The sequence below is a fragment of the Globicephala melas genome, chromosome 14 (genome assembly GCF_963455315.2).
Source record: "Globicephala melas chromosome 14, mGloMel1.2, whole genome shotgun sequence".
NCBI classification, from domain to species: Eukaryota; Metazoa; Chordata; class Mammalia; order Artiodactyla; family Delphinidae; genus Globicephala; species Globicephala melas.
The window spans coordinates 1,995,885-2,015,909 of NC_083327.1; the positions used below are offsets into that span (position 1 = coordinate 1,995,885).

General features: G+C 33.0%; 1 protein-coding gene across 1 annotated transcript in view; it reads right to left on the reverse strand.

Annotated features, from left to right (window-relative positions):
• The window catches only part of EYS (eyes shut homolog), a 1,661,361-nt gene that overhangs the window by 1,044,652 nt on the left and 596,684 nt on the right, over nt 1-20,025 (reverse strand). Inside the window, exon 20 of the mRNA XM_060283543.1 lies at nt 13,068-13,258. Coding sequence (XP_060139526.1) covers nt 13,068-13,258 — 191 coding nt within the window. The remainder of the gene's footprint in view (nt 1-13,067; nt 13,259-20,025) is intronic.

Genomic DNA, 20,025 nt, shown 5'->3' on the forward strand with positions numbered 1-20,025 from the left:
GCCTTAGAAAATATTTGAAGATATTATAGCCAGAAACTTCCCTAACATGAGAAAGGAAACACTCACTCAAGTCAAGGAAGCTCAGATCATCCCATACAGGATGAACCCCAGAAGGAACATGTTGAGACACATATTAGTCAAACTAACAAAAATTAAATACAAAGAAAATATATTAGAAGCAACAAGGGAAAATCAACACGTAATATACAAGGGAATACCCATAAGGTTGTCAGCTGATTTTTCATCAGAAACTCTGCAGGCCAGAAGGGAGTGACACAATATATTTCAAGTGATGAAAGGGAAAACCTACACCCCAGAATACTCGACCAAGAAAGGCTCTAATTCAGATTTGACAGAGAAATCAAAAGCTTTACAGACAAGCAAAAGCTAAGAGAATTTAGCACCACCAAACCAGCTTTATAATAAATGGTAAAGAAACCTCTCTAGGTAGGGAAAGAAGCCAGCAACTTAAAACAAATTGTACACATACAGATTGCTATGTCAAAACCTCATGGGAACAGCAAACCAAAAAACTACAATAGATACACACACAAAAAAGAAGAAGCAGCCGAAACATAACATCAAAGATAGTTATCAAATGACAAGAGAAAAGAACAAAGGAAGAAGGTAATAAAAAAGATCTACAAGAACAAACCCAAAACAACTAAGAAAATGGTAATAGGAACATGCATGTCAATAATTACCTTAAATGAAAATGGATTAAATGATCCAGTCAAAAGACACAGACTGGCTGAATGGATATAAAAACAAGATCTGTATATGCTGTCTACAAGAGACCCACTTCAAATCTAGGGACACATAGAGACTGAGAGTGAGGGGATGGATACAGGTATTACATGCAAATGGAAACACATATCAGACAAAATAAACTTTTAAATAAAGACTGTTACAAGAGACAAGGAAGGACAGTACATAATGATCAAGGGATCAATCCAAGAAAAAGATATAATAGTTGTAAATATATATGCCCACAACATAGGTGCACCTCAATATATAAGGCGAATGCTAACAGCCATAAAAGGGGAAATCAACACCAACACAATAATAGCGGGGGATTTCAACACCACAATTACACCAAAAGACAGATCATCCAAACAGAAAATAAATAAGGAAATACAAGCCTTAAATGACACATTAGACCAGATAGACTTCAGTGATATTTATAGGATATTCCATTCAAGAGCAAGAGAATATACTTTCTTCTCAAGTACACATGGAACATTCTCTAGGGTAGATGACATCTTGGGTCAAGAATCAAGCCTCAGTAATTTTTTTAATTAATTTATTTTTTTTGCGGTATGTGGGCCTCTGGATGTTGTGCCCTCTCCTGTTGCAGAGCACAGGTTCCGGATGCGCAGGCTTAGCAGCCATGGCTCACGGGCCCAGCCACTCTGTGGCATGTGGTATCTTCCAGGACTGGGGCACGAACCCGTGTCCCCTGCATCGGCAGATGGACTCTCAACCACTGCGCCACCAGGGAAGCCTGAGCCTCAGTAAATTTAAGAAAATTTAAATCATACCAAGCATCTTTTCTGACCATGATGCTATGAGACTACAAATTAATTACAGGAAAAAAAAAAAAGTAAAAAACACAAACACGTTGAAGATAAACAATATGTTACTAAATAACCAATAGATCACTGAAGAAATCAAAGAGGAAATCAAAAAATACCTTGAAACAAATGAAAATGAAAACACCATGATCCAAAACCTTGGGGTTGAAGCAAAACCAGTTCTAAGAGGGATGCTTATAGTAATACAATCTTACCTCAGGAAACAAGAAAAATCTCAAATAAACAACCTAACTTTACATCTAAAGCAACTAGAGAGAGAAAAACAAATAAAACCCAAAGTTAATAGAAGGAAAGAAATCATAAATATCAGAGCAGAAATAAATGAAATAGAGAAGAAGAAAACAATAACAAAGATCAATGAAACTAAAAGATGCTTCTTTGAGAAGATAAACAAAATTGATAAAACTTTACCCAGTCTTATCAGGAACAAAAGAGAGAGGACTCAAATCAATAAAATTAGAAATGAAAAAGGAGAAGTTGCAACTGACACCACAGAACTTCAAAGGTGATAAAAGACTACTACAAGCAAGTATATGCCAATTAAATGGACAAACTAGAAAAAATGGACAAATTCTTAGAAAGGTAAACATTCTAAGACTGAACCAGTAAGAAATAGAAAATGTGAACAAGCCCATCTCAAGTACTGAAATTGAAATTTTAAAACTTCCATCAAACAAAGTCCAGGACCAGATGGCTTCACAGGCAAATTCCATTAAACATTTAAAGAAGAGGTAACACCTATCCTTCTGAAACTCTTCCAAAAATTTCAGAAGAAGAAACACTCCCAAGCTCATTCTATGAGGCCACCATCACCCTGATACCAAAACCAGGTAAAGATATCACAAAAAATGAAAGTTACAGGCCAGTATCACTGATGTACATAGATTCAAAAATTCTCAACAAATACTAGCAAAGATAATCAAACAACACATTAGAGGGATCATACACCATGATCAAGTGGGATTTATCCAAGGGATGAAAGGATTCTTTAATATACACAAATCAATCAATGTGATACACCACATTAACAAACTGAAGAATAAAAAACATATGATTATCTTAATAGATGCAGAAAAAGCTTTTGACAAAATTCAATACCCATTTATGATTAAAAACTCTCCAGAAGGTGGGCATAGAGGAAACCTACCCCAACGTGATAAGGGCTATATATGACAAACCCACAGCAAATGTCATTCTCAACAGTGAAAAACTGAAAACATTTCCTCTAAGATCAGAATAAGACAAGTATGTCCATACTCACCACTTTTATTTAACATAGTTTTGGAAGTCCTAGTCACAGCAATTAGATAAGATAAAGAAATAAAAGGAATCTAAATTGGAAAAAAGAAGTAAAACTGTCACCGTTTGCAGATGACATGATACTATACATGGAAAATCCTAAAGATGCTACCAGAAACTACTAGAGCTTATCAGTGAATTTGGTAAACATGCAGGATACAAAATTAATACAGAAAAATCTCTTGCATTCCTATACATTCAGAGGAAAAGATCAGAAAGAGAAATTAAGGAAACAAACCAATTTATGATCACATCAAAAAGAATAAAATACCTAGGAATAAATCTACCTAAGGAGACAAAGACCTGTACTCAGAAAACTATATGATATTGATGAAATAAATCAAAGATGACACAAACAGATGGAGAGATATACCACGTTCTTGAATTGGAAGAATCAACATTATCAAAATGAGTATACTACCCAAAGCAATCTACAGATTCAATACAATCCCTATCAAATTACCAATGGCATTTTTCACAGAATTAGAACAAAAATTTACAATTTGTATGGAAACACAAAAGACCCTGAATAGCCAAAGCAATCTTGAGAAAGAAAAATGGAGCTGGAGTAATCAGGCTGCCTGACTTCGGACTATACTACAAAGCTACAGTCATCAAAACAGTATGGTACCAGCACAAAAACAGAAACATAGATCAATGGAACAAGATAGACAGTCCAGAGAAATACTCACGTACCTATGGTCAACTAATCTGACAAAGGAGGCAAGAATATACAATGGAGAAAAGACAATCTCTTCAATAAGTGGTGCTAGGAAAACTGGACAGCTACATGTAAAAGAGATACTAAAATACTCCCTAACACCATACACAAAAGTAAACTCAAAGTGGATTAAAGACCTAAAAGTAAGGTTGGGTACTATAAAACTCTTAGAAGAAAACATAGGGAGAACACTCTCTGCCACTAATCAGAGTAAGATCTTTTCTGATCCACCTCCTAGAGTAGTGAAAATAAAAACAGAAATAAACAAATAGGACCTAATTAAACTCAAAAGCTTTTGTACAGCAAAGGACACCATAAACAAAAAAGACAACCCACAGAATGGGAGAAAATATTTGCAACCAAAGGAAACAACAAAGGGTTAATTTTCAAAATATATAAACAGCTCATGCAGCTCAATAACAAAAAAACAAACCACCCAATCAAAAAATGGGTGGAAGACCTAAGTAGACATTTCTCCAAAGAAGACATACAGATGGCCAAAAAGCACATGAAAATATGTTTTTCACTAATTATTAGAGAAATGTAAATCAAAACTATGAGATATCACCTCACAACTGTCAGAATGCCATCATCAAAAAACTTATAAACTATAAATGCTGGAGAGGGTATGGAGAAAAGGGAACTCTCCTATGCTGTTGGTGGAAATGTAAATTGGTACAGACACTATGGAGAACAGTACAGAGGTTTCTTATAAAAGTAATAATACAACTACCATGTGATCCAGCAATTCCACTCCTGGACATATGTCTGGAGAAAGCCATAATTCGAAAAGATACATGCATCCCAATGTTTATTGCAGCACTATTTGCAATAGTGAAGACATGGAAGCAGCCTAAATGTCCATTGACATGGAATGAATAAAGAAGATGTGGCACGTGTACAATGGAATATTACTCAGCCATAAAAAAATAAAATAAAATAATGCCATTTGTAGCAACCAGGATGGACCTAGAGATTGTCATACTGAGTGAAGTAAGTCAGACAGAGAAGGACAAATATTCTATGATATCGCTTATATGTGGAATCTAAAAAAAAAGATACAAATGAACTTATTTACAAAACAGAAATAGAGTTACAGATGTAGAAAACAATCTTACGGTTACCATTGGGAGGGGGGGAAGGATAAATGGGAGACTGGGATTGACATATACACACTACTATATATATAATAAGTAAATAAAAAGGACCTACTGTATAGCATAGGACATTGTACTCAATACTCTGTAATGGCCTATATGGGAAAAGGATCTAAAAAAGAATGGATATATGTATTTGTATAACAGATTCACTTTGCTGTACACCGAAAACTAACACAACATTGTAAATCAACTATACTCCATAGATAAATAAATAAGTAAATAAGAAGAGTGGTATATAACAATTCCTTTTTTTTTTTTGCGGTACGCAGGCCTCTCACTGCTGTGGCCTCTCCCATTGTGGAGCACAGGCTCTGGACGCGCAGGCTCAGTGGCCATGGCTCACGGGCCCATCCGCTCCGCGGCATGTGGGATCTTCCCGGACCAGGGTATGAACCTGTGTTCCCCACATCGGCAGGCGGACTCTCAACTACTGCGCCACCAGGGAAGCCCAACAATTCCCTCTTTTTAACCACAATTTAAATGGTGAACATTTTTTTCCTTTTTCTTTTTTTTGGTTTGGTTTTTTTTCTTCTATTTTTCTCATATTACCTCCTGCAGAAAAGCATAAAATTCATTAACTTTCTGGGCATAAGGTCCAACTGACCATCATCAATGAGGAATTATTAGTGTCATAAATCTCTCTAATACAGTTAAATTGTCTAATTTTCCCTTCCTCTTTTCTTCTGGTTCCAAGAAATACTGAATCTCACATTACTATGTTCTGATACGTATATGCTCCTCTTCAGCTCTTTTGAACTTCATAGTCATGTCAAGTGACTACATATATATATATATATGTATATATATACATATATACATATATATATACATATATATATATATACTTTATAGACGTTAACCAATTTAAGACTATTTCTACTTCATGTTAAGGAAAGAGATCTGGTTATATCGCTGTATTTATCTATTCTGGTGCATATTCTCAAAGATATTTAAAGATGCACAAAGAATTTACACATCTGTGATTTGAGATTAAAACTAATTTTCAAGTTTGAAATGGCACAATCATCCTACAAAAACTTATCACGTACATACTAACTTCTGCAACAGTCTTTATAACTTATAGGAATTTCTTTAAGGAAATATAAATTAAGCTATGATTTTTAAACTTTGAGATTCCAACTTCAATGATATTGTTTTGTACAAGTGGTTTTCCGAGAAATACTTGTTGAATTAAATTATATAATAATTAGGTTTACAATAAAATTCATGTTTTCCCCAGTTCTAATATTATTTTTTTAATTAACTGAATATTTGCCTGCAAAATATAACAGTCACCAAAGTTCATAATTTTATGACAATAGACTATTAATATTCTTTAATACTTACCAGATTTAGTACTTATTAGATTAAATGAGAGTGATCTTATTTTATACAGATATTAATAAACTAAAGTGATGTTAATTGTGTCTCCAAGTGGAATAAAAATTCACATATTTAAATCTTGATGAAATAGAGCAAACTCTATGTGCATTTTATAGAATCATAACTCTCATATGGAATAAACATGCCTTCTCTGTCACTAATTTAAATTTTCTAACACAAAAACTTCAGTTTTCTTTGGATTTCTACCATCACATTTGGTGTGTTTGACATTGCTTTGTGTTTAAAATAACCTAGATTTATCTTTTAAAAAGTAATGATATGATTATGTATTATTGCCAGAAACTTTGAAAGGTAAACTACAATACAAACGCTCAAAGTTTAATAATAGAGTTTTACTTATTTACCTGTGGAATGACAAAGAAAAGTATATATCATAACACTAAACAGAGAAGAAAATGCAATGCATTATGTTTAAATTCAATTACAAAGGTTATGTAAATTTTAATGTAATTCTACTTTAATGTTTTATTATGATGTATATTTAGTAAATTTATATTTTAGGGTGATTTATTAATAATGTTTGGAAAAACTGTAATGAAGTGTTAAAGACTTAGCAGTTCACTTCATTTGGAGAAAAATTGTTTAATGTATAATATAACAAATATCCCAAGGAAATTAGAAATTCCGGTGATTGTCTATAAGCACAGGCAGAGAAAAATATTTAGTGGTTATTATAAGTGTTGTGATTGTTTACAGGGTCATCAAAAGGAGTCAATTTTATTTTGTGAAATAAAATTGAAAATAAATGTTAAGAAAATATATCCTACATTTTAATATAGCAAAACATCTACTAATTTGATTAATGAAATATATATTTAATGTAAAATTATATTGTATTAAAGCATTTCATGTATAGCAATCAAAACCATCAAATTTAAAAAACTGAGTCTCTTCACGTTCTTAAGCCATGTGCTAAAATATCAAATATAATGTCCATACAGTAGGCTTCCTAAGGAAAGTCGGTCCTGCTTATTATCCTATCCCTTGCAATATTTGATAAGGCAAAATAATGTAACTTATTTTTCTCATAAATGGATTTTTCTTATTAATTTATTTTTTGATTCTTGATCAAAGGTTTATTTTTTTGGAGTGAGATAATTAAAAACAGTTTAAATTTAAAGTATTACATGGTTCAGCTAATATTTTTGAAAACATAATATCTATGTACTGGAAAATCATCTAACTGTGGCTGTTAAAATACAGATATTTCATTCCAAGTTATAAATCAAATTAACTTGCAGCAAATGTGATTGATGATTGTTGAAAAAGGGTTATTGTTGCATAAATACCCTTACCCTGTAACCTTCGCAAGTTACCTACCATCTCTGAGCTTTCAACCCTGATTTTTTCTATCCAAGCATATAGAGAAGTATCAAATATCCTTCCTCAAGGATAATACAAGTGGATTCAGGAAGTCTTACTTATCTCAGATGTTTCACTTAACAGTACGTTATGGTTGCTGAGGTCCTATAATTAATAATTCACTAGTTTTTACTGATGTTATTGATTTTTTTGTAAAAGGAAAGATACTAATGTGAGGAATTAAACATTGTTTACCAACCTTTTAACATAATACAGTCAGTATTGATATGAATTAATTATGCTCACTTCATGGAAGAAAGTGTAATGATGCTTAGGTGAATGAGAAGGGAAAGAATGTGAAGTACTTCAAGAATAAGGAGGTTATGACCAAGGAGAGTTGGATTTGAAAAAAGCATCAGAGTAAAGGGACATTTGCAGCTAGAGGGTGGGAAGTCATGTAGGATGGAGGGGGCTCTACAATGCCAGAGGCAGAGAACTCCAAGGGAAAAAATGCTTGCAATAGGATTTCACATATTAAAAAACAAAACTAAGTACCTTTGTATCTAAGTGCTTTGCTATAAATTATTTGCTGTATTCTTTACAATATACATGGTGCCAGAGAAATAAGTTATGTATATTGTCTTTACTTCTTTCTATAGTCCCCTGCTGTGTGATTCTAATCTGTATTTTAGTGTAATTTCAACATAGTTTTTATGTTTTAATAAAACTTGAACACATTAAAATGCTATTAAACTGTTACACATGGTTAATAATACTTATGGACTTCTGAAAGTAGCTATTATTAAACTGAACAAAGTCATTAATGTCTTTAAACTTTGCACCAGGATGTAAAGTACAAAACAGATGTCTAACTGCATCTAGAGAATAGTAATGATATCTGACTATGTATGTTTCTTCTTTTTTTTACCATATATTTTTACTGTATCTTTTATATTTTTTATTTTAAATTAAAAAGTACTTTAATAAAAATAAAAGAGTAATGCATTGGATTCTAGTATGTACTTTCCCAGTAATCGTGACTGTAGGCAGTTGATAGAATATAAACCTCAGGCCTTTGTGTCTTCATCTATCTCTATAATCTTCTTCAGCCCTAAAATTCAATGAGTAAATAAGAAACATCCATTTGCATTTAAGACTAGAAATGCAATCTTAAGATATTGTATTTTCTGAACAAAAATATATTTTCATTTATTTTAGATAACAAATATAGTGTGTGAATTGCAAAAATTTTTAAAAATGTCATCAGTTGTCAATCACGTTTTTCTCTGTATTTTAAACATTCATGTTGTTAATTTGATATCTCTTCATTGGGCAATATAAATTTACTCACTGAAGAGTCTGAACTGCCTAACACGTATATTAGTAAAAATAAGTTTTGATGTTTGAAATGCCCTTTCATTTCTCCAGAAATGATCTCCGAAGTATGGATATAGAATTTACTTGAACATTTAATATTACTATGCACGTAACAGCCCAGTAATGGTTTATCTAAAACTAATGTTAACTTATTTTGCTTGAAATGGTTAACTTACTTATGTCAGTATTCAAAGCACTATCACCTATATTATTTGTTCACAGTAATGAGGAAACTAACTATATATCACTGGCTTATTCATTTTACTGTCTTCAGGTTTAAGTAATCCTTTTTCTTTCTTCATTCTCTTATTTTCTATTGAAAGACTGTCTATGCCTTTCAGAATTTAACTACTATACTACTTCAGGAAGATGAATTAATACTAGCTACTCATTATACATCATTGTTGCAATTACAAAATAATCTAAAATAATCGAATGTCTTCATGAGAAAAATCAGTGATGAACACACTAGAAATCTAACACACCTTGGATCTGGAGAAGCCCAATAATTAAAATCAGAATAGTAACGTGGAGATGTTTAAATGCACACTTCATGCTCAGCAATTTCACCCTAGGTCTAAGCAGCCATGGCACATGTAGTGGAATAGGCTCCCTCAGGTGCACCTCTGCTCAGAGCTTCCTCTCCAGGCCTTAACTGGTCAGGCCTCTCACTTACAACTGTCTGGTAGACACAGGAGTGATTCAAGGAAGAAGAATCTGGCCACTATAGTTGGGATATGAAAGTGGTCTTACAAGACATCTGGATAACAGCAATAAAGTAGCCATATAAATGTTAGTAACTGAGACTCTGAATCAACTTAAAAAATTCTGTAATGATGACTGAAAAATTGAACACTTGAAATAAATTACTTTATAAACAGAAAATAATAATATGGTTTGTTAAGTGGGCATTACATTTACAATGAAATAAAATACCTATTTAAGAGTTCACATGCACTGAAAAGTAGAAGAAAATAAATAATATTCTCATAAGAAAAAAATTCAGAAAGACAGATAAGAGGTTGAGAAGTAAATATTAGAATTGAACAGAAATTTTTAAAAAGGATACAAAAAAGAGTGAGATGCATGAAAACCAGTTTTAAATTTGTGATTTGCAATATGTAACCAATATTAGTACCTGAAGAAGAATTAGTGAACCAGTATTAATGCACAAAAGAATAATAGAGGAATAATACAAGAAAACTTTCCAGACATGAATAAATGAAAAATATATGACATGGCATATTCCAATTAAATGCTTAAACATCAAAGATAAAAGGGAAAGGGATTAAATTGTAAGTTCTCAACTTGCCAGTCATTGGGATAAATATTTCACAAATCTTTTTTAATTAAAGAAGTTAAAAACCATGTCAGTTTCCAAGAAGGAAATGAATCAATTACATTCATAAAACATAATATTCTTGAAAGTAGGCCATTCTCTGCTGTATTTTCTGCAGTGATAGAGATGAAAGCAAAATAAAGCATCAAATGCATAATCCTCAGTCAACATAAGCTCTAAGAAGTGTGAACTTCATCAAGTTCTAATTCATATGTGAAGCCAAAATCACAAGATATTTTAGGTCGACATTTTCAGATTTTCCAGGAAATTTGAAATGGTAATACACTCTTTTTTTCAGATGTAATTACAAACATGGATTTCAATTGGAAGAAAATTTGTTCTCCTAAAATCACTAGGGAACCAATCGTATAGAATATTCTACAGATCATTGAGGGCTGAAATATTTTAATAAGGAACTTTACATCAAAAAAAGACTTCACGGGCTTCCCTGGTGGCGCAGTGGTTGAGAGTCCACCTGCCGATGCAGGGGACACGGGTTGGTGCCCCAGTCCGGGAAGACCCCACATGCCATGGAGCGGCTGGGCCCGTGAGCCATGGCCGCTGAGCCTGAGCATCCGGAACCTGTGCTCCACAACGGGAGAGGCCACAGCAGTGAGAGGTCCGTGTACCACAAAAAAAAATCAAAAACAAAAACAAAACAAAACAAAAAAAGACTTCATGATAAATATTCTTAAAGTGAAAATTTATAGGTTTGGATAACTATTTTCCCAATTAAAATCAAACAAAATTTTGTGAGCTGATTAACAAATAAACCAGCAGTGAGAACCAAGACGTTAACTCTGATTTATATAAACGTTGAAGGAAAATGAGCACAGAGAAGACAAAAAAATATATATAGTTGATCACATTTTTAAGAGTAAGATTCTTTAAATTCAACTTGAAGAATGCAAAATAGGGATAAAAACAATAAATTTGATATATTATTAAAGTAAAAAAAATCATTATTTTATTATGGTTTAAATAACTATATCAAAAGCTAATTCTTAACCCACATACAAATCTGATGACTTAACATTCAAAACTCTCCTTCCCATAGTGTATGAGTTTTCTTTTGTAAAGAGACTGTCTGAAGACTGTGCTAACCTGAAACCACCTCTGATGGCTCCACCCAGTCACTGTGCAAGTCCCCTAGAATCTGCACCTCCCAGGCACTTACCTTTCACAGACTTTCAGGGGATTACACGCAGCTTGAATCAGCAGTGAAAATTTTGAAAACAGATGACTCTTTTAAATGTATTTGAATAACAGTGTAGCAATAATGAATGCTGACACTTGCCCCTGGGAGATGCCCAGGAGAAGAGGCAAGTGTCTTCATTCCAAATTCTGTCAGCTTCACACCTTAAACAAGTCAGCTTAACTAGCCATGGATAATATCCCCCCAAAGGAACAATGATAGAGTAGCTTTTATAGAGCTTGATTTAACAAATACTACTCATGCTGTAAAAACATACATTTTTAGCTTTAGGTTCACTTATTTCTAATTTTTCCATTTACCATAATGGGTTTCCATGAATGGAATCTTGATTTGTAACATTATATTTACTGAGGATAAATGGTCAATGTATTGTTGCTGGCTTAATCCAGGTGCTGATTAGGTTATAACCTGGAGGGAGCTTGCTGTGGCAACGTGATCATTTGTATAATTTCATTATTTGAAATTAGCCTTGATATTAGAAATATGTTTACTTTCTATACTTTATAAACCGCCAGAGTAAAATAAGCAAAATCCAAGCTCAAAAATACAAAATACGAGGTAACGCACACACACACATGCGCACACACATTAGTAATGAAAATGGCACATCAGGCAATATGTAACAAAGAAAACCTGTGTCATAGTAATAAATACTGTGTGCATATGCTAAAAGAAAGATAATAATCTTAGGTTTATGTGAAATTAACATCTATGTGTGCCTTGTTAGAAATACAGCCCAAATAAAATGATACAGCAGGGTTTAAAATAAATAAAAGGCCAAGAACACAGCGTAGATATTGAACAAAAAAATATGGAAGTGGCAGTATTGAATATAAGGCAGATTATATTAATAATTTAAAGAGAAATAACTGATAAAATATAGAAATAATAATAAACTTTACTATTGAATAATTACGTTGCAAAATACACATAGTCAACCTTTCAGTAATTTAAGATATTTTGACAGAGACACAGTTGCTCACAGTTTTTAACTTAACCTCAACTTCTCACAAATCAGACTGACAGAAGAAAAGAGGTAAAGTGAGGGTGATTTTACATACCTGGGTTCAATTAATATTTTACAAATTGAAAAGATAATGACTAAATTCTCAAATGACCAACCAATTATATATATTACATAATCATAAATGACAAAGATAATGAAAATTCATCTCCTAGGAATTTTAAAAAGATACCTTAAATAATAATTGGTTTAAAAATACAGTGACAGATTAATTTGTTTTTATATATCTAAAATAAAAAAAATTATAATTGTTAAGATCTTAGAAGGTAAATGAATCTCTGGTTAAGAAACATGCTATAAATATGAACTATTTGTAAATCATTCATATGGTGTAATATTTAAGAAAGGGAATAAGAACCCAATTCTGGGAAAGAGAGGAGATATGAAAGTTACAAAATAAGGGTTGATTAAATTTGGGAGTTTGACTTGGGGTTGATATGAATACATGGTATTTGGTAAAATATACAAGCAATGTTTTTTTTAGAATTGATTTCAAATTTGGGATTACATTTCTAAAGACAAAAACTTACTTAAAACTTCGTTTATGCATTTCAGAGTGCATTATTAGAGGGATGTTTACAAGTTTTCATAAATACATATGTAGTTGTTTGTGGATAAATAAATACTGACCTGCAATAAAAAGTGTGTCCAGGTCCATCAACACATATCCCTCCGTTAAGGCAGAGGACCACATTCAGATCATGCTCAGTACAACTGCTAACATTTACTTCACAATATGTACCATTTGGGCAAATGCAAGTAAAGCCATGGGCTGCCTTCCGACAGAAGCCTTCATTCATACAAGGGATGGATGTGCAGGCCTAAATTATGAAATAGAGAATCAAATTTGATTATTAGTGTTAAGACTAGAAATCTTATTAAAATTATATTTTTGTTTAAATATTTTTAAGAAACCGATATGCAAGCTTATCTGGTATTCCCTTCCTCTAAAAACAGAAATATTTATTTCTAGTAATAGATGTTTAACTTTTATCACCAGAAATACTTTTCAAATGTTTCATTGTGAATTTTTCAGAAAAAAATAAACTTTATTAGACTTTATTAAATTATGTGTTATGTGAATAATACCAGGATTTCACTGACCCTTAGTATCCACATACAACCCCATTTGCCTGGCATAGCCCAAGTTTAACTCTGCTGTCTTTGGGTAATGATTAATTGTGTCTCATTAACTTTCAAAGGAATCTTGGGTTTGATTATATAATTAGAACAGACAATTCACTATTGATTTATGTCCCTCTGAAAAAAAGCATCTATAATATCTGAGTTTTTATTCCATTTACAATCTTTTTTCATCAGTATTAACAGGTATATATTTTTTCAGCTTTATTGAGGTATAATTGATCAAAAAACTCTGTAATATATTTAAAGTGTACAGTGTGATGATTTGATATACATAAGCATTTTGAAAAGATTCAAAGTTATGGAGTTTATTAACACTATGGAGTAATTCACATATCCATCACCTTACATATTAACTTTTTGTTGGGGGTGGAGTTAGTGAAACACAAGTGTTTCTTTTACAAATTTTAATTATACAGTACAGAATTATCAATTATATTCACCATGTTATATATTAGATTCCTAGAACTTATTCAACTTATAACTGAAAGTTTGTACCATTTTTCAGCCTCTCCCTATTTTTCCCACTCCCCTCCCCCCAGACCCTAACCCTCCAGGGCTCTGGCAACCACCATTCTACTCTCTGTTTCTATGAGCTCAACTTTTTAATTGAAATTTTTTTAGAATCCACATATAAGTGATATCATGTACATCTGTCTTTCAGTCTGACTTATTTCACTTAGCCAAATGTCCTCCAGTTTCATCAGTGTTGTCACAAATGACAGGATTTCCTTCTCTTTTTAAGACTGAATATTAGTCCACTCTATATATGGACACCATATTTTCTTTATCCAATCATCTATTCATGGACACTTAACATTGTTTTCATACCTTGCCTATTGTGCCTAATGCTGCAACAAACATGGGAGTGCAGATATCTCTTCAAATAACAGTTTCATTTCCTTTGAATATTTACCCAGATTTCGATTGCTGGATCATATGGTAGTTCTATTTGAAGTTCTTGAAAAACTTCCATACTGTTTTCCAAAGTGGCTGTACCGGTTTACATTCCCACCAACAGTGCACAAGGGTTCCCTTGTCTCTACATCCTTGCTGCATTTGTTATCTTCTCTTTTTGATAATAGACATACTAACAGGTGTGAGGCAATAGCTCATTGTAGTTTTGGCTTGCATTTCTGTGATGATTAGTGATGTTGAGCACATTTTAATATACCTGTTAGCCATTTGTACGGCTTCTTTGGAGAAATGCCTAACACATTTTTTGCCCATATTTAATTGAGTTATTGGGTTTCTTTTTTTTTGCTGTTGCATTATATGAGTTTCTTATATATTTTGGATATTAATCCTTTATCCAATATGTGGTTTACAAACACATTCTCCCATTCTATAGGTTGCCTTTTCATTTCGCTGATGGTTTCCTTTGTTGTGCAGAAGCATTTTAGTTTGATGTCATCCCATTTATTTATTTTTGCTTTTGTTGCCTTTGTGTCAAAAATTTTAAAAAAATGATTGTCAAGACCAACATCAAGGAGCTTACCCATTATGTCTTCCAGGAGTTTTACAGTTTTAGGTCTTATGTTCAAATCTTTAATCCATTTTGAGTTGATTGTTGTGATCGTGTAAAATAGGGGTCCAGCATCATTATTTTGCCTATGGCTATCCACTTTTTCCAACCCCATTTATTGAAGAGACTATCCTTTCTGCATTGTATATTCTTGGCTTCTTTGCCAAAAATTAATTGAATATATTTGTGTGGATTTATTTCTTGGCTTTCTATTCTGTTCTATTGGTCTATGTGCCAGTTTTTATGTCAATACCATACTGTTTTGATTACTATACCTTTGTAATATAGTTTGAAATCAGGAAGTGTGATGCTTCCAGCTTTGTTCTCTCTTCTCAAGATTGCTTTGGCTATTTGGGGTCTTTTGTGGTTCCATATGGATATTAGGATTATTTGTTCTATTTCTCTGAAAAATGCCTTGGGCATTTTGATAAGTGTTGCATATAAACTGTAGATTGCTTTGGGTAATATGAACATTTTAGCAACACCAATTCTTCCAATCCATAAACAGGGAATATCTTTCCATTTTTTTTGTATGTCTTCAATTTCTTGCATCAGCATTTTACAGTTTTCAGTGTACAGATCTTTCATCAACTTGGTTAAATTTATTCCTAAGTATATTATTCTTTTTGATTCTATTGTAAATGGGATTGTTTTCTTAATTTCTCTTCTAATACTTTGTAGCTAGTGTATAGAAGCACACTTTTTAAATATTTTGTCTATTTTAAGATGCTAACAAATTAACTTTGAATGCATATAAAAGTCCTATATTTTTACACTTAAAATTTTGGAATATTGGGGCTTCCCTGGTGGCGCAGTGGTTGAGAGCCTGCCTGCTGATGCAGGGGACATGGGTTCATGCCCCGGTCCAGGAATATTCCACATGCCGCGGAGTGGCTGGGCCCGTGAGCCATGGCCGCTGAGCCTGCACGTCCGGAGCCTGTGCTCTGCAGTGGGAGAGGCCACAACAGTGAGAGGCCCACGTACCGCAAAAAAAAAAAAAAAAAAAATTGGAATACTAATTGTGGTGTCCAAACCAATCATTCCTCAGGGAGAAGCTGGGAGTTAGGGGTCCCCTCGTTTTGTATGTTGTTATGCTGGGTCTGGGGTTTATGGTGAGGGTGTGTCTCAGCCTTTTCTATCCATTTTAACGTGTATATTTTCTCAGTTATCGATGTGTAGTAGTTATCCAGCTAGTTTCTGGATTTCTCTGAGGAAGAATTGTTCTGTGCATAGCTGTGCATCTGTGGCAGGAGCAAAATGCAGAGCCTCATATATTGCCATCTTGATCCAGAAGTCTTAATGTGCATGAAATCATACTCTTTTAATTATCCAGTATTCCTATGCATGTATCCAAATTTATGTCCAGTATTTCTGATGCCTATCATCCCAGAAGCAGAGAGATGTCATGGAGTCAGAGGAACCTGGATGATATCTGTCTCTTCCTTTTCAATCTTTGGCATATTTGTACACTTCTCCTACTTTTACTCAATCAACAAAGGTATTCAATTTATTGTAGCTTCGTTTATGCATGAAATGGCAATAATCTCACCTACCTCATAAAAATTCCTATGATAATTAAATAAAATAATGACTATAAAGCAATTAGCCCTGTTCCTAGGACATAATAACTGTTCAGTAAATAGTATGTTCTTTCCTTTACACTCTGAAGGTCAAAGGCCTTGTCAGCCTCTATTTCAGTCATTTGGAACTTGCTTAGGATAGAAAATGAGTTTTTCAGTATAGTTAATGTCTACTAAATCATACTATATACTTCTTAAGTTCATATTTTAGATATTATATACTTGCTGGTGCTCTGGAAAGCACAGAACATGTAGCCTTGAACATGCTATGACAACTGTTTACAATGTAATGATAACACTGAAAAGATTTGCACCTATAATTCTGAGAAATACTTTATAGAACTTTATGACATCATTAGTAAAACTTTAAAAATGTATTCTGAATATGTTGTCCACACAGAATTTGTTAATGAATATATACAAATATGATTCATTTGCACTGTGGGTTCTCAAGTTAGTACATCTTCAAAGGTAATTACCTATACAAACATGAGATAGTTTTTTTAACATTTTACCCTGAAAAGTAATATTTTCTAGAACTATCATTAGTTGACACTAATGCTTCTAAACATTTAGTGACTTTTAATAAGTGTTAACATAACAATAAAAGCTCAAACTGACAAGGCTAATGTGGGAGCCCTTGCATTCATATCATGCATCAAATGGAAAATTAAAGGTTTGTCAAAATCACCAGAGAGTTTAATTAATGTCATTTTCAATAAGAAATTGGCTGTGCACTTGAGTATAAAACTCAAGTTATGCTTGCAACCCAGATGGTGATCTTTTACATTCGCCTAAGTGATAGAGTTAAATGTATGTTTTTTTATAAATGAATACCATTCTGGTATTTGTTCTACTTTTGCTGAAAATGTGAACTCCTTAAGGACAACCAAAGGCACTTAGACTTGGGGCAGGTACTGCAGTTATTTTTATGGATGTAGGATTCCACAGGGAATGGCATGGAAACCTGTTTCCCACTTAGCCCTAAGGCGAGGTATATTTAGAATGATTTATTAGAAAGCATTACATAAACTAATTGAATTATATTTCCAATGGGAAGAAAGAGATAGTTTTTAGACTGCCAAAAGTTCTGTGTCTAGGGTTTACAAGAATCTTTTATTAAATTAATTAGAAGGCTTAATGGGAAATACAAAAGCAATTTCTTTTTAGAAAAATCAAATTATCATTTAAAGTTCTTGATATTTCCTCTTTCAAAAATTAAGGAAGATGCCTTTCCCTTTGTTCATCATTATTTATATTACTTTGCTATACTCTATTTAATATAATAAAGTGCTTCCCAAGAAGAATTCACTAAAATTTAATTCAGAAAATGACAGAAAGAAAAGGCTGGTATGTTTAGAGAAAGAGGAGGAAGCTGGGAGTAATGTTGCAGACCAGGGCAATCTAGACAATTGAGCTAGACCCCAACATTCACTCAACTTGTATTCAAAACACCAAGTCAGGAAATGTACAAGACTGTAAGAATAACAGATCAATGATGTATTCACTGTGGACTGTTTAGACTAATAAATGTGCAAGTTAGCTCTCTGACAGTTGTGTTGTATCCTGAGGTGTATATATATATTTACAGTTTAGATCCAAGACTTTGTCCTGAGATCTCTGAACTTCCCTGAAGTATAGAAAGTTACTATCTGAGATCATTTTTATCATAGCATTTGTCTCATCGAATCATATGTTTTCTTTTTAACTGCTGTTTTAATACTTTCTTAAAGTAAGATCTTAGAGAAATGAAACATGTTAAACAAGTAAACATGGAACTGTCCATTTGAAGAGTGGAAACAGGACATGGTTCCCGTTAGAGTCTTACCTTATCCACTGCAAAGACCTATTAAATTTCATAGAATTTCTTGAACTTTGTCTAGCTCTGAATAAAACTTACCAATATAGTGTACTCTTTCTAAAACTTAAATTGCATGTGAATACTCTGGATAGCTTGTTAAATTTTAGATTCAAACTCTTTGGGATGGGGCCTGTGTTTCTCCATTTCTAACAAATACCCAGGTGATCCTGATGCTGCTAGTTCATGAACCAAACATTGGTAACAAGAATCTAGTCCAACAATTTTAATTTACTCACAAGGATGAGGACAAGCCAAAGGGTGTTAGAGTGACTTCACCAAGGTCTTATAGCAAGAGGACAACAGAATAAAATCACATAGACACTAACTGCCCTGAATTCCAACTTAAGGCTCATTGTACCACCAAGTCTTTGATTTTTCTCTCAAAGGGATTCCTTGGCTGTGGAAGTGTACATATAATAATGCATATGATAAAGACTTAATATCCCTAATGTTTACTTCCAATATAATTTTTGTTTACTGTTTTCTTTCTCAAAACCTACATGATTGAATATGGGTCTACAGTAGTTAATAGAGAGAAGATTTTGTTTGATTCCCAATTTAATCAGACATAGAATGTTTTGTTGTAAAGAAAATACACTCTTTAACTGTTATTTCAACAAATCAAACAAGATTATGAAATATAAAAATTGGGATTGTTTCAGTAAATATTAATTTTTATTTCTTCATTGAAAATGTGTCTGGCAGTACTTCCAGGAAATAGGACTACTGAAATACAGGAAAACAAAACCATTGTCTTAGAAACTTCCTGAAAAGGCACAAATGAATCAATATAGGAAAGAAAAGTACATCAGGGCTAAAACTAGATATGATGCCAAATTCATGAAACAAGTGAAGATTTCTTAAAGGTAATGCAAAGTTCCAAATCCATTAAAAAAGCTAACACTTAATACCACTCCTATTTCCTAAGGTAAAGAAAAGAATGCTGCAAAAGAAATCTAAAGTGTATATTAATAATCATGGTAGTATATTGTACTCTAACTTGGCAAAATGAGGGGTCAAGCATGAACATGTCCAAAAGACTGAGAGTTCTGTGATTCAACATTGCTAAGGACTCTGTAACACTGCATAGGATGTGGGTTTGGTGTTGGTGGTCAAGAGGGGCTGGGAAAGGAAGGGCAGCCCCCTTCCCAACCTGTTTTGCTCTTCTGATTCAGAAAGGCTCACTCTTGCGTGAGTAGTGATGGAAGTCTGTCCTTATACTGGCGATTCAAGGTTTATGGCCCATGACAAATAATGGAATAGATAGAGAAAATACGTAGGAAAAATATGTAGGAGATTCCTAATAAACACACAAATATTGTGGGAAAGAAATAGGGTGTGAAGCCAAAAGGAAATATACCCACAAAAATACAAATTAGCATGAAGAGAATTTTCAAAGGACAAATGATTATTTCCTACCATGAAATAAAGTATGAAAAAAACTCAAAATTCTACATCTAAAACACATAATTTTTAAGG